The sequence below is a fragment of the Eurypyga helias genome, unplaced genomic scaffold (genome assembly GCF_000690775.1).
Source record: "Eurypyga helias isolate BGI_N326 unplaced genomic scaffold, ASM69077v1 Scaffold13997, whole genome shotgun sequence".
Classification (NCBI taxonomy): Eukaryota; Metazoa; Chordata; class Aves; order Eurypygiformes; family Eurypygidae; genus Eurypyga; species Eurypyga helias.
The window spans coordinates 1-12,373 of record NW_010263747.1 but is presented as its reverse complement, the minus strand read 5'-3'; the positions used below and the strand labels follow the sequence as shown (position 1 = coordinate 12,373).

The 12,373-nt window shown below is 38.2% G+C and overlaps 1 protein-coding gene across 1 annotated transcript; it reads left to right on the top strand.

The window, feature by feature from the left end:
* The first annotated feature begins 1,145 nt into the window (after positions 1-1,145).
* ELF5 (E74-like factor 5 (ets domain transcription factor)) lies at positions 1,146-12,265 on the top strand. Its single transcript, XM_010156174.1, has 5 exons — positions 1,146-1,269; positions 7,577-7,810; positions 9,105-9,155; positions 10,862-11,008; positions 12,066-12,265. Exons 1-5 carry the CDS (start codon positions 1,146-1,148, stop codon positions 12,263-12,265), a joined length of 756 nt encoding a protein of 251 aa, XP_010154476.1.
* The last annotated feature ends 108 nt before the right edge of the window (positions 12,266-12,373 follow it).

The following is a 12,373-nucleotide window of genomic DNA, read 5'->3' as shown; positions in this document are numbered from 1 at the left end:
TAGGATCATATTACCCTACTAAACACCTCAGGTGTATTTCTGCTAGAATTACCCAATATGGAATTAGTTATAAAAGACAGAAGCAGCTTGGATCTGAAGAAAAGTGCAAAAACTGGCTTGAGCTGTTTTGTGTGAAGTCTGAAAGGCAAGAGCCAAAATTAGGCCCATTTATGCATTTACAGCAGTTAGTCCATGGAACATTTCCAGTCTCTCCCAAACAGGAAAGGAGATGTGAACTAGAATGGAAAGCACTGTGGGTTTACATTCCACTTAATTCTTTCCTTAAAGCCTCCTAAACCATCAACATTTTTACTAAAAAATTTCACATGGGAAGTCTAAGTTCTCAGGCATCGTGAGTCCTAGTGACAAAGAACAGAGAGATCCATGTTTGTGTACATATGTGATATATCTGTAAGACAAGGGATGACAAAATTTCCCTTCTTCTGTACCTACTTTAGTTCATATCACAGAACATGTTTTCCTTAGTCCCTCATTTCTTTCACTGAAATATCGCCAGTTCTCAACTACTTCATTCTTCAGTCATCTCACTTTTGGTGGAAAAACCTTCTTCCGTGGAGTATACAACCTGTTTTTTACATAAGTCCTCAGTTTCTAATTTCTCCTAAAACCACTATTTTTTTTCTCAGTCTTTGTTAATTTCCTCATACTCTGGACTGGCTGACATCTGTGGCAGTGCCTTATGGACAAAGTGACTATCCTTATGGCCAGAACAATGGTTTTTCATATATTTGTATGAGGGCTTGCTCAAAATTTTTTACCTATGGTCTCCTTAAACCATTATGTTAATCTCATCTACATGTTTCTAATTATTTTATGTTTTATTCCTCACTCTTATTTTTATATACATGAATCACATTATCAAGTTTCTAGGAATGTGTCATTACAATAATTTTTACTGTAAATCTACCTGTGGTATGCTCATCAACTGCATTGCTCCTGAATTTCTCAGTTCTTTTCTTCACGGCAGTTTTCAGAACATCATTAGTTTCAGCTGAAGGTGGGCAATGGTACCTCATAAGATCTATATATATATACACAGCAAGGGAATAATGCCTGTAGCATTATAACTTCAGTCTTTAATATTATCTTTTAACTTTCAATTAATGTATTAATACCTGAAGGTGATGCTGGACTCAGTAACTCAGAGCATGTTGCTGTCAAACACAGTGGTTTGTGATTCCCTGATGTCTTGGACAGAGTTATTTGGGACAACCGAAGATGACTGTGCCACCTGCAATCATCAGAAAGGTATGTAGATAGACTCCAGTAGAAAACAAGTAAAGTATAAAAAAGTCAAGGATGGTTTGAATTTGATTCCTTCAGGACTAATCAAGCAGCAAACAGGCTACAGATTCTGAACCTGCTCCAGAGCCTCCTATTACATTCGTTCTGATTTTAGCCTTACTTTTCAAGCATATCACCAGCCATGCAAGATAAAGGTGCACAGGAAGCGTAGTAACAAGGAGTGACTTTAGTTCTGTTTTGCATTGTGTTGAACCGATGCTTTCCCCTCATTTGAAAACATAATACACCTAATGCGAGCAGGAACTTCCAAAGGACAGCAGGGCTGATCAGGAAGGGCAGGACAAATATGGCCTCAAATTCTTGACTCCTTTCATTTACCAAGTCTGCTTGAAATCCAGCATTTGTCACTGAAAAACATTGCCACAACAGAGAACTTCAGCTATATAACAGAAGACTAATTTAATTTGGGAGATCTTTGGTTCCTCAAAAGCTCTGCACTTTTGTAATGAATGTCAGTGACCAGATAAATGCAAAACCTGGGGTTCTGAAAGCCAGCAGAGAACTGTATGGCTGTAGAAATGCGTCCATAACCATACAAGAGTTCTGCACTGCAGAATTTACCAATATTAAGCATTCAATCCTCCAACTGTGTATACAGAAAGTCTACACTTTACCAGGCCATGCATCTCATACAGGAATACCAACTCTGTTTGAAGGAATTCATTCCAAATGTCTTGGTGTGAGTCCAGGTCCCTGTTCAGAAGCTTAAGTAACCGGTACATGTTACTTAAATCTTCTCCCTTCTAAACCATTGGTTTAAATTTCTGAACAGTCCCAATATTCCTCTTTACACTCAGGCTGAATCATTCAACAGGCTCCAAAAAGAAAGGTAGCACAAGTCATTCAACGTTACTGAGCCAAATTTTCAGGGAGAACTGGTAAAAAAATACAGTTTTATGCAATATTTCTCTCTTGCAAAACTATATTTGTCCTCTTAAATAAGAGCACAGCTGATCTTACAGAAAAGGCCTTTCCTGACAAGGAACAGTTTAAGTAATAAAGAACAGAACTTTCCACATGGCTTCTGATGGTGCTAACCCATTACCACTGAGGACATAGTGTTTTGTTTCCTTGTTGCTGAGTTTGACATAAGAGGTAGAATGTAAATCTTCTTGCTTCAACAAAATGACTGTATGTAAAGCCCTGCAGAAATTAAATTCCTATTTTTTTAGAAAACATACTGGTTTAGTATTAGTTTTTATTCCAAGTTAGAACTCAAATCTGAATTTCATTTGCAATCGCAGAAAGTATTCTATTTTAAAATTTAAACATGCATTTTAAAATATGTGGTGTGATTCTGTTTAAAGCTAATTTTGGATCAGTCAGAATAATTCTTCTTTTGGTTTTGTTGGTTTGGTTTGGTTTGGTTTTTTTGTAGTTGTTTTTTTGTTTTGTTTTAGTGTAGATTTTCCTGTTATTCAATCTTTCTCCACTTCTTTAAACAAACAAAAAAACCCCACCCAGACACAAAATGCACCACCCTGAAATTGAAAAAACCCCAAAGAAACTTCTGATACCAGATCAGCATTTGCCAAAGGCAAAGCAGCTCATCTGAGGCATTTTGACAATTTCTAGCTGCAGTCTGTTGTTACCAGTATAAGGTCTGTGATTCTACAGCTGCGCAGCTCTGAATTCATCCAAGCAAACAGTGGTGCAGAACCTATACCCCAGCAATTCATTTCACTGAACTCCACTTGTAGCTAAGCGCAAAGCTCCCTCAGGTCTTAAGACACACAGGTTTGTGCAACAGGCAGGTTGGACTGCATCTTTGTAAGCAAAGCTGAGCTGAGGAAATAATCATTCTTTTCTGACCAGGGTAGGAGCTATTTTTCTTATTACTCATGTTTTCTATTGCTCAATTTTTGATGCTTTTAGGCTTTCCAGGAGTTCTTCATGTTTACAATAATTTCTCTCCTGAATCAAATTTAAACCAACCTGTGAGCTCTCTTATCATTTTCTCCACAGCAGCCAAGGAGTACATTTGACATGCCTAGCACACACAAATAAAACTACTGCTACAGTGCCACTAGCATTGCACAAGCAACCCTTCAACAGAAAAGTACTTTGCTCCGAAGCCAGAGAAGAATGTAGGTCAGCATAATAACAGTCAACCTACACTTTCTTCAGGATTGTGGTCCCTGTGTCTTTGGAAAACCTGTTCTGTACTTGCTGGAAACAAAAAGAAGAAGTTCAAAGTTAAACAGATGAAAAAGGGATGGCAAGACTGCCTAGAAAGAAACAGATGAAGACCACTGATTAACAGGCTGTGGCTGGCATCAGGTCCTGTGCTAGAAAGAGCACTAGTGTATTTATGCACGAGCCTGAATTAAGTTTCTATAACACTTTCTCCAAAAATGTGACATTTTTCCAGCAAACACAATAAGAAGCAGGACCCTGGCTTAGAGGTACTTTAGTCTGTGACAGTGCAGCCATCCTCGTTCCTATGAGAAGTATTGGTTTGCCCTTACGGTTACCACATTGGTCATTTTAATGCTTTTATTTTATGCAAACCACAATATATCAATATCTATGTTTGGGAGCATTTTTATTTTTTTTAAAATACAAAGTAGAGGAAGTTAAAAGCTGTGACTCTAAAAGTATTGTGTCATTTTCATTTCTTCTTTTCCAGCACTGTGTGAAAAGGGTGAAATAATACAGAAAAAACAGAACTTCTAACTCCAAAAATTAAAACATTATGCCTAAATGAAATATTTATTTTCCAACTGACAAAATAGATGGGCCAAATTACATAGGAATGATCTGCCTGCCCTGTGTTAAAACTGGGCTACATATAAACAGACCATTCAGTTTTGTTATGGCCGATAGAAGTACTTCCCCCTGTTGTAAGAACATATGCTGTATTAGCTTGCCTGCATATGCCATGCAGAAATCAGTGTATCCCAGGAAAACCTCAGCTGTCTTGTCTTTGGCCTGCATTCTTGAACCTACTGCTTTCCACAGCTTTGCTGGTCTCCACTGATAAAATCACATCCTCCCCTATCCCCCTCAGGCTTAAGGAGAAGTACAATAAGAGAGTCAATGCAGATGAACAGGCTGTGGAAATCACATTAAAATGGTTAAAAGGGAAAGGTCTGAGTTCTATGCTTTCTTCTCAACCCTCCATCATCATTCTGCCAGGTAACATCCTCCCCTGCCCTCAAGTTGTAGTATTAGGCACAATTGTGGCACGTCTGCCACTGGGGGATCTAACTGCCACCACTTTATCTTACGGCATAGCTTTGCCCTTAGGTTTTTGTATGGTGGTATGAAATTCTAATGCCCTTTTCTTTTTCTCTAAAAGATAACCTTTTGTAGAGCCTTTGTCTTTGGCCCATTTTTCTTCCTCAGTGGCATAATACCTGTGTTTCTTTCAATCCAGACAAGGAAGCAACCTGGATGCTTAACACTAACATGATAAATCAAAGTCAAGAGCACACTCAAAGGCGAGGCCTTGGCATCAGCACTTTTTACATGCTCATCATACACAACAGTGCTTCATGGACCCCTGCAATATTATTTACAAAAGAAATAAATTCTCTGAACCTCTCCAAAGCCAAAACATACAAGGGTACTAACCCATATGAGTGCTATTCCATGAAGGAAACATGCTGTGCCATTTATATGGCAATATAAATATTGCTGGTAAAGCTGACATTTGTCACAATCAAGTCAAAGTTTCAAGACCAATGGCCAAAATATTTCAAGGCTATTCACTGTGGAATGACAGAATCGATAGTTCTGCTTTTCTTTCATGTTGCCTTAAGGTAGAAGAAAATGAGCAATCCAACGCTCTTGTACACAGAAAACAAAGCTGTGACCCTGTCACTTGGCTGCATATTGCTCGCAGATACAGGCTGGCTTGCTGCAGCAGTTCATGGAGCAGCCCGCGAAACACAGGGCTGGATTCACCCCCCACCCCACAGGGTTTTATCCTCAGCCAGTAAATCTGTCTCCAGATGTGGTGATGTTCTAAAGGGGCTGGAGGCTGTTGGCAGAGGATTAAAAATAAGTATGCCTAGATCAGAAAGGGATCAATTCAGCCTTCTCCTTTTCTTGAGCAGCCTCTCAAGCTGGGATTTCCATAGAGCTCAAGCCTAATTTTTAAGCTATTATTTTTTTCCTGGGGGAAACGTGCTGAGCCTGGTGCTCCCAGAACTCTCATTCTCCACCCCCAAGGAAGCCTTCAGACTGACATAGCCAGGTGGTGCAGACTGCAGAGCTCATAAATTCAATCCAATGTCAAGATCATTTGATTTTCCTTTTAAATCAGGAGCTAAATAAGCTCTGAGATTCAAATATCCTCAAGGTATGGTCCCAAAAGTCAGACCCAGAGCTTCTGCCTAGCTCTTGGCTTTGCTAGGATGTCACAGTATCATCTCAGGGTTGAAAACACAGCATTGAGTATTACATTAATTGTGTATGTGCATACATATGAAGATATTTATAGCATGGGAATGATTCATGAAAGCAACCACAAATTCCTTTGTAAACTTTTAGGACTTATAATTAGAAGCATTAATCACTTTACAGGAGCCACGTAGGATGCAAGATCCATATTTCAGTTATGCTGTCACAATTTAGTACCTTTTGAATTAATTTCACTGTAGAAACTCATCCAGTCTATGCACCATTTTGCACTCTGTGTTGGCTGTCTAGACAAACAACGGATACAATTCACTTGGATGGTAGTGCTATCATAACCTATTTGGAATTACAATTCATAGAAGCAATGCCTAAAATTAAATTTTGAGGATTAATCTGAAAACAAAGTGATAAATAAAGGATGACTGGACTAAGAAACTGTGAAATATGCCAAGTGTAAGATGCTGTGAAATGTGAAAATAAACTAAACCATTTCCAGTTTCTTTACACTATTTATTTACGTGTTTGATTGCCTTTCTATTGCAATTTACTCTTTTGTAACTGCACCACTCCAGTGATATAATAATATATTAAAAATCAATTTAGAATCCTTAAAGCTCCTAAAGCAATAATCTCTCGAGGCTGAGATTCCTGTAACTGCTTAAGAATCTCACTTGAGAGAAGTTACTAGTAATCATTAAGAAGTTTAAAATAATAGAAGCAAATTGAGTAATGAATGAATGAAAACAGTGATTCCAAGTTACAGGCTTCAATTTTGTTTTCCCTAAACATTATCTGAATGGATACAGAAAGCACTCATTTTTGCAATTGCCTATTCTTCTAATCACCTAAAAAAGGTTGCTGCATATGCAGACATCCAACAGAAGACTGTAAGATTGGCCTTCTGCATGCATGTAGCATTCTAGCTCACAGAATAAAAAAGCAGAGCTTTTTCAAGAATGTGCCCATCACTGTAAGTCCAACCAGCTTCAATAACAGGGGCCTGAGTTTTGATCTTAGTGAAAAAGTGTCTGAGTCACAGATTATGATCGTTAGCTGTGGCATATAGGTTTCTCATGCCAGGCCTAGGTTTTACATAATTAATAGTTAAAATATTAATTTTAAATTATTTTAACTATTTTAATTCTTATTTCTTTATTTATTTGATAGTTCATTATATAATTATTTTAAAGTATTTAATTGGTCATGTAGTTTTAGGTTACAATTGCTGGCAGGTTTACTTAGAAGCTCTTTTACCCTTCATTTTATTTGTCAGAAATGTTTCTGAACTGTTAAGTGAGCTGAGTAATACATTTTTCAGTTTCTAATCTAATAAAAAATATTCCCTATGACAACATTAACAATATTATATTAGATTAAATGAGTGAAGGAACTTGCTGGTATTATAATAAAGATAGTAATAAATTAATGCTACCTACCCACCTGACACAGTGTAGCTAGTTGCCTTTGAATGAGAGTGCTTTCAAATCTTAGACCTGAGGTTATTTTAGTCTAGGAATGAATCGCTCCTTTTTACCAAAGAGTGCTAAGTTTTCACAAATGTTCTCACTCTGACCTTTTAAAATTTTTTTGAATTGACATTTTAAGAGGCTCATTTTCCTTTTTTTTTTCCCACATGTAAGCACTTTCTCTTGAAGTATCTAACACAATTAATATGAATATTTGAAATACATAAGGCTGTGACAATAGGTGACAGAAAAATGAAAAAGGCAGTGCTTCCTGTGTTCAGGAGGTATAAGGAAGGAAGATGTCAGTCGTAAGCGAAGAACGAGGCGGGATTAGTTTCGCTTGAAATACGTCTATTAAAATGAAGTGCACCATGAGTTTTGAATTGCAATCTTCCTCTTTCTTTTAAAATATGTTGCAGATTCTTATTCTTTCTGGACATCCCTCCACCCAGAAAATTGGAGTAAGCACAACGTCTGCGAATGGTTGCAGTTTTGTTGTGATCACTACAAATTAGATGCCAACTGCATTTCTTTTTCGCACTTCAATATCGACGGCTTACAGCTGTGCAACATGACCCAGGAAGAGTTCCTGGATGCTGCAGGCATTTGTGGTGAATACTTGTATTTCATCTTACAGAATATCAGGATGCATGGTTAGTGTTTCACAAATCAAACACAAAACAAGAAACTTTGCTTTTTTTGTTTGAATTTCACTCTAACAGAAAATGTGGGGTTCACAGTCTCAAGCACAGAAAGAAGAAAGGCAACATATGGAGACTGCTTAGATATCACGTTGAGGAGTGCACAGGCCTTGCACAACATACTTAAGCAATGGACCAAACTATGGCTGCACAAGCAGGGTTATTCTAGTTAATTCTAATTGTCCCAATTTTGCATGACACACTCACAACATGAATTAAATTCCTTGAATGTAGACTTGTAATGTGCAATGCATTTATTTAAGTGTTATGATTGTAAGGACTCTTTTACAAAGATGATACTGTCCTACTAAGGCAGGAAAGTTCCAACCCTATGAAAATTTCCAGCAGTAGAGATTATTTTTACTTAGGGGAAGGAAAGCGGGAAGACAGCAGGAGTAGTTTTAAAGGGACAAGGGCCTGAATGAGAAAGGACAAATCTAAGTGTAAAAAAAGGGAGAGAAAATGCGATATACGTGACAGCAAAAGTCAAATGGACAGGGACCAGAGGGAAAGGAAACTTAATATACATGAATCATGTGAATAGAGACTTACAGACACAATACAAAGGGTAATAAAAAAAAATTCCAGAAGTTACAAAAAACTCCAACCCACAGGTGTCGAGTATTGGGAGGGACAAGTCATTTTAGCAGCAGCAAAGTTGAAAAATTATTTCATGGTTTTATGGTCTGCACTTTCTACAACTCCTATGACGAAAGGCTGCGAGAACTGGGCTTGTTCAGCCTGGAGAAGAGGAGGCTCCGAGGAGACCTCATTGCAGCTTTCCAGTATCTGAAGGGGGCCTACAAGGGTGCTGGGAGAGGACTTTTTACAAGGGCCTGTAGTGATAGGACAAGGGGTAATGGGTACAAATTGAAATCAGGGAGGTTTAGATTAGATATCAGGAAGAAATTCTTCACGGAGAGGGTGGTGAGGCACTGGAACAGGTTGCCCAGAGATGTTGAGGATGCCCCATCCCTGGATGTCTTCAAGGCCAGGCTGGATGAGGCTTTGAGCAACCTGGTCTAGTGGAAGGTGTCCCTGCCCATGGCAGGGGGGTTGGAACTAGATGATCTTTAAGGTCCCTTCCAACCCAAACCATTCTGTGATTCTGTGATTCTGTGATTCCTGTTCTGAGCTACATTCACAAGCAATGGCGCAAAAGGCCAGGACTTGGCTTTAAATTTCAGTTCAGAAGTTATTCTTCTGAAGAAAAGAACCAAACACTGGGCATGTTTTTCCCTTTTAGGCATTTCCTTTTTTACTGATGTAGAAGAAACAAAGGCATCCAATAAGGACTGTAAGTAAACCTGTTTGTACATAGTAAGTTCCATTCAACAGGAAACACATTGTAGTCAAAGATTAGCAATGTTTAGCAGTTCATGAGATTTCTAAAAATAAAAATTCCAGGCCATTTATGTCTTCTCTACTGCTTTTCCTGAAATACCTGAAGTATGCAGAGAAGTAAAGATTAGCAGAGATCCCAACATTTCTAGATCAGTATTTTGAAGGGAAGCAGGATCCCAGGAGCCTTTGTACATTCACTAAGGCTGCAAGCCAGGCACTCAGCAAAGTTGTTATTTTATTTATAGATTCCAAAAGGACAGAAGCATGGCTTCATTCCCATGGGAATACTTGAATTTTTGCAAGAGATGGTACAGCTGGTGGACTAACACACAGTCAGAAATACAGATCCTGTTGATTCTAAACACAGCTGAGCTTGCTATTTATCTGCTGAAGAGGCAAATGGGTAAAGCTAGCAAAATACCAGCTTTCTGACTACTTCTAAGCACAATCAGAATATCCTGTATTCTCTCAGTTCTGACAACAACCAGCTCTAACAATCTAATAACTCTCAAATCAGCTCTGGGGCATTAGTGCTTCTGGCTGTATTTCCTGCATTATACATTAGGATTTTGGCAATGTGGGATGCTTGCTTGGACAAATCCTTCAGCCAATAGAAGAATACTGAATAAATTCTTTGACAAGAAAGACTCCAGGGAAAAGAAGCAGTCAGAAAAAAATACGTTCCAGTGTACTGTCTTACCAGTTCTAACTGATGCTCATTTGGACCAGCAGCAGACTCCAAATATGCTATGAAAACTTCATAACTGAAAGCATAAGCCCATCAGTTAGCCATGCATGTACATGGACATCTTGCTCCCATCTTTTTTGTGAATATTATGGTTTCACACACAATAAAATAAACTCTTGGAGGTCAGGTCTTAGAAATATACATACAGTGGGATATAAAAATATAAAACTGCTACTCATCTTCACAAAAGTTCCACTGATTTGTTATTTTTAGCCCACCACTGTTCATCTAGTGAAATGGCTGTGTGGCTTTTTGTAATCACTCACAGGATTTCACTGATCACCCTTCACATTAGGTGTGTACAAAGCATATATAATTTCCTGTAAACACTAGAGTGGTGAAACACTTTAACAGGTTTCCCAGTGGGGTGGTAGATGCCCCATCCCTGAAAACATCCAAGGTCAGGGTGGACAGGACTCTGAGAAAACCTCATCTAGTTGAAGATGTTCCTTGAACATTGAAGGGGGCATGGACCACATGACCACTGAAGGTCTTTCCTAACCCCACCTATTCTATGATTGCATATGAGTAGTTTTAGCAGACTTTGATAATCCTTCCAATTGCAGTCATTCATTATCCTGAATACAACAGATACTTTCATTTTTATTTATGCAAGCACGTTGCCTGCTAAAGCAGTTTTGTCATTTTAGAAGCCCTCCACAGTACTAAGCCAAGAAATCTTCAGGAACACCAGAGAGGGGTACATTTCATTCATGCACATCATGCACCATATTCCAAATAGAAACCAAGACAGAACATTGACAAAAATTTCATGTTTTCTTGTGCTGCAATCCATACAGTTGTGTGTTAATTATTCACTTGGGTTGACCTTTGTACTAGGGCTTTATTAATGAAACAAAGTCAGAGCTCACAGTCCCACTTTGACTTAATGTTGCATGGCATTTGAATAGGTGACCTTTTGACCAAGTTGCCACCAGACTCGGGATTTCCTTCTTCACTTCTCACGTTATTCTGCAATTCAGTCCCAGCCCACGATAAGACATGCATGATGACAGGTAACATCTATAGCCAAGAATGCCACAGTCATGGTAGAACAAGTAAGTACATATCAGAAACTCAGAAGTGGAGTTAAGATTACACAGGTTATGTTGCTCTAATCTGAGAACTCCATGTGCTTATCAAAAGAAACTGTAGTGACACCACAAACAAATAAAATTTCACTGTTTGGCTTTTAGCTACTGCCAGGTCTCACAGTCATGAGACTTGAGGTACTTGGCATTTTTCTTTAAGCCACATTTCCTTTGCTGTTTACCTTTTTGAAGTGTTTCTAGCTATCCCAGTGGCAGAGTTACTGGAAAAACATAAGCAAAAAATAACATAAATACTCTAAATGCAGAAAAACAAACAAGAAACCTCAGATATTTTTATAATTTTCATTATTCTTACATTACTCTTGTGACTTTGTGTCACAAAAAAAAATGACTCATGTTTTTTAAATGCTTGCAGTCAGTGTTGGGATTGAACATCCATTTAATCCCCAGCACCTTGATTAGCTAGTAACTAAACTGAAGTTAAGGCAATAGCTGCTCTACCAGCCTTTTAGTAGAGTCCCATTATTTATTGCACATCTGACGCGTAAACAAACTTTTGAACTGAGTTGAAATAACAGAGAAGAGTCTAGTTATGCTGGGAAATAGCTTTTGTAACTCCTTAAACTATTGTCTTATTTTCAGGTAATCTAGTGTTCATTACAATCTTTCACTTAAAACACTTTAAATGAACTTGAAAATTGCCTTTAAAAACATTGTGTTTGTATTGAAGTCATCGATGATCAGTGGAACAGAAGCTATGAGTATCATAAACTTTGCAAGACAGTAAAATTCACTAGTTTCTGGAGTGAAAAAAAAAAAAAAAAACAAATCCTAACATCATAGGTGTTTGGATAACACTGATTCATTTTTTTCTGATGCAAGTAATTTGAAGCCAGTTACAGAGATGCAATGAACTGAATTTTTGAAAGTTAAAGTGAGATAAGTACAATTGGTTTGAGACATTCACAACCTGATAACAAAATGTACAGTAAATAAAATTCTGCTTTAGTAGTTTGGCATGAATAAGAAAACACTTACAAAATGTGTCTTCTTCCTGTTCAAGACCTGCAGAATTCTCATTTGTGGGAATTTGTAAGAGATCTGCTCCTTTCTCCTGAAGAAAACTGTGGCATCCTGGAATGGGAAGACAGGCGACAAGGCATTTTTCGGGTTGTTAAATCAGAAACTCTGGCAAAGATGTGGGGACAAAGGAAGAAAAATGACAGAATGACATATGAAAAATTGAGTAGAGCTCTCCGGTGAGTTAACGGGTGGCAAGGACACTCATTTCAGTGGATTTCTACCTCAGCATCCATCTTCATAACTATCCTGAAAACTCAGGGAGTGGTGGGTGGGGGGTGAGGGGGTGGT

Coding starts and splice junctions, on each gene's coding strand:
- ELF5 (XM_010156174.1), top strand. CDS start 1,146: ATGCTGGACTCAGTAACTCAGAGCATGTTGCTGTCAAACACAGTGGTT. Junction 9,156..10,861: donor AAAGGCATCCAATAAGGACT/GTAAGTAAACCT, acceptor GCATTTGAATAG/GTGACCTTTTGACCAAGTTG. Junction 11,009..12,065: donor CCACAGTCATGGTAGAACAA/GTAAGTACATAT, acceptor TTCCTGTTCAAG/ACCTGCAGAATTCTCATTTG.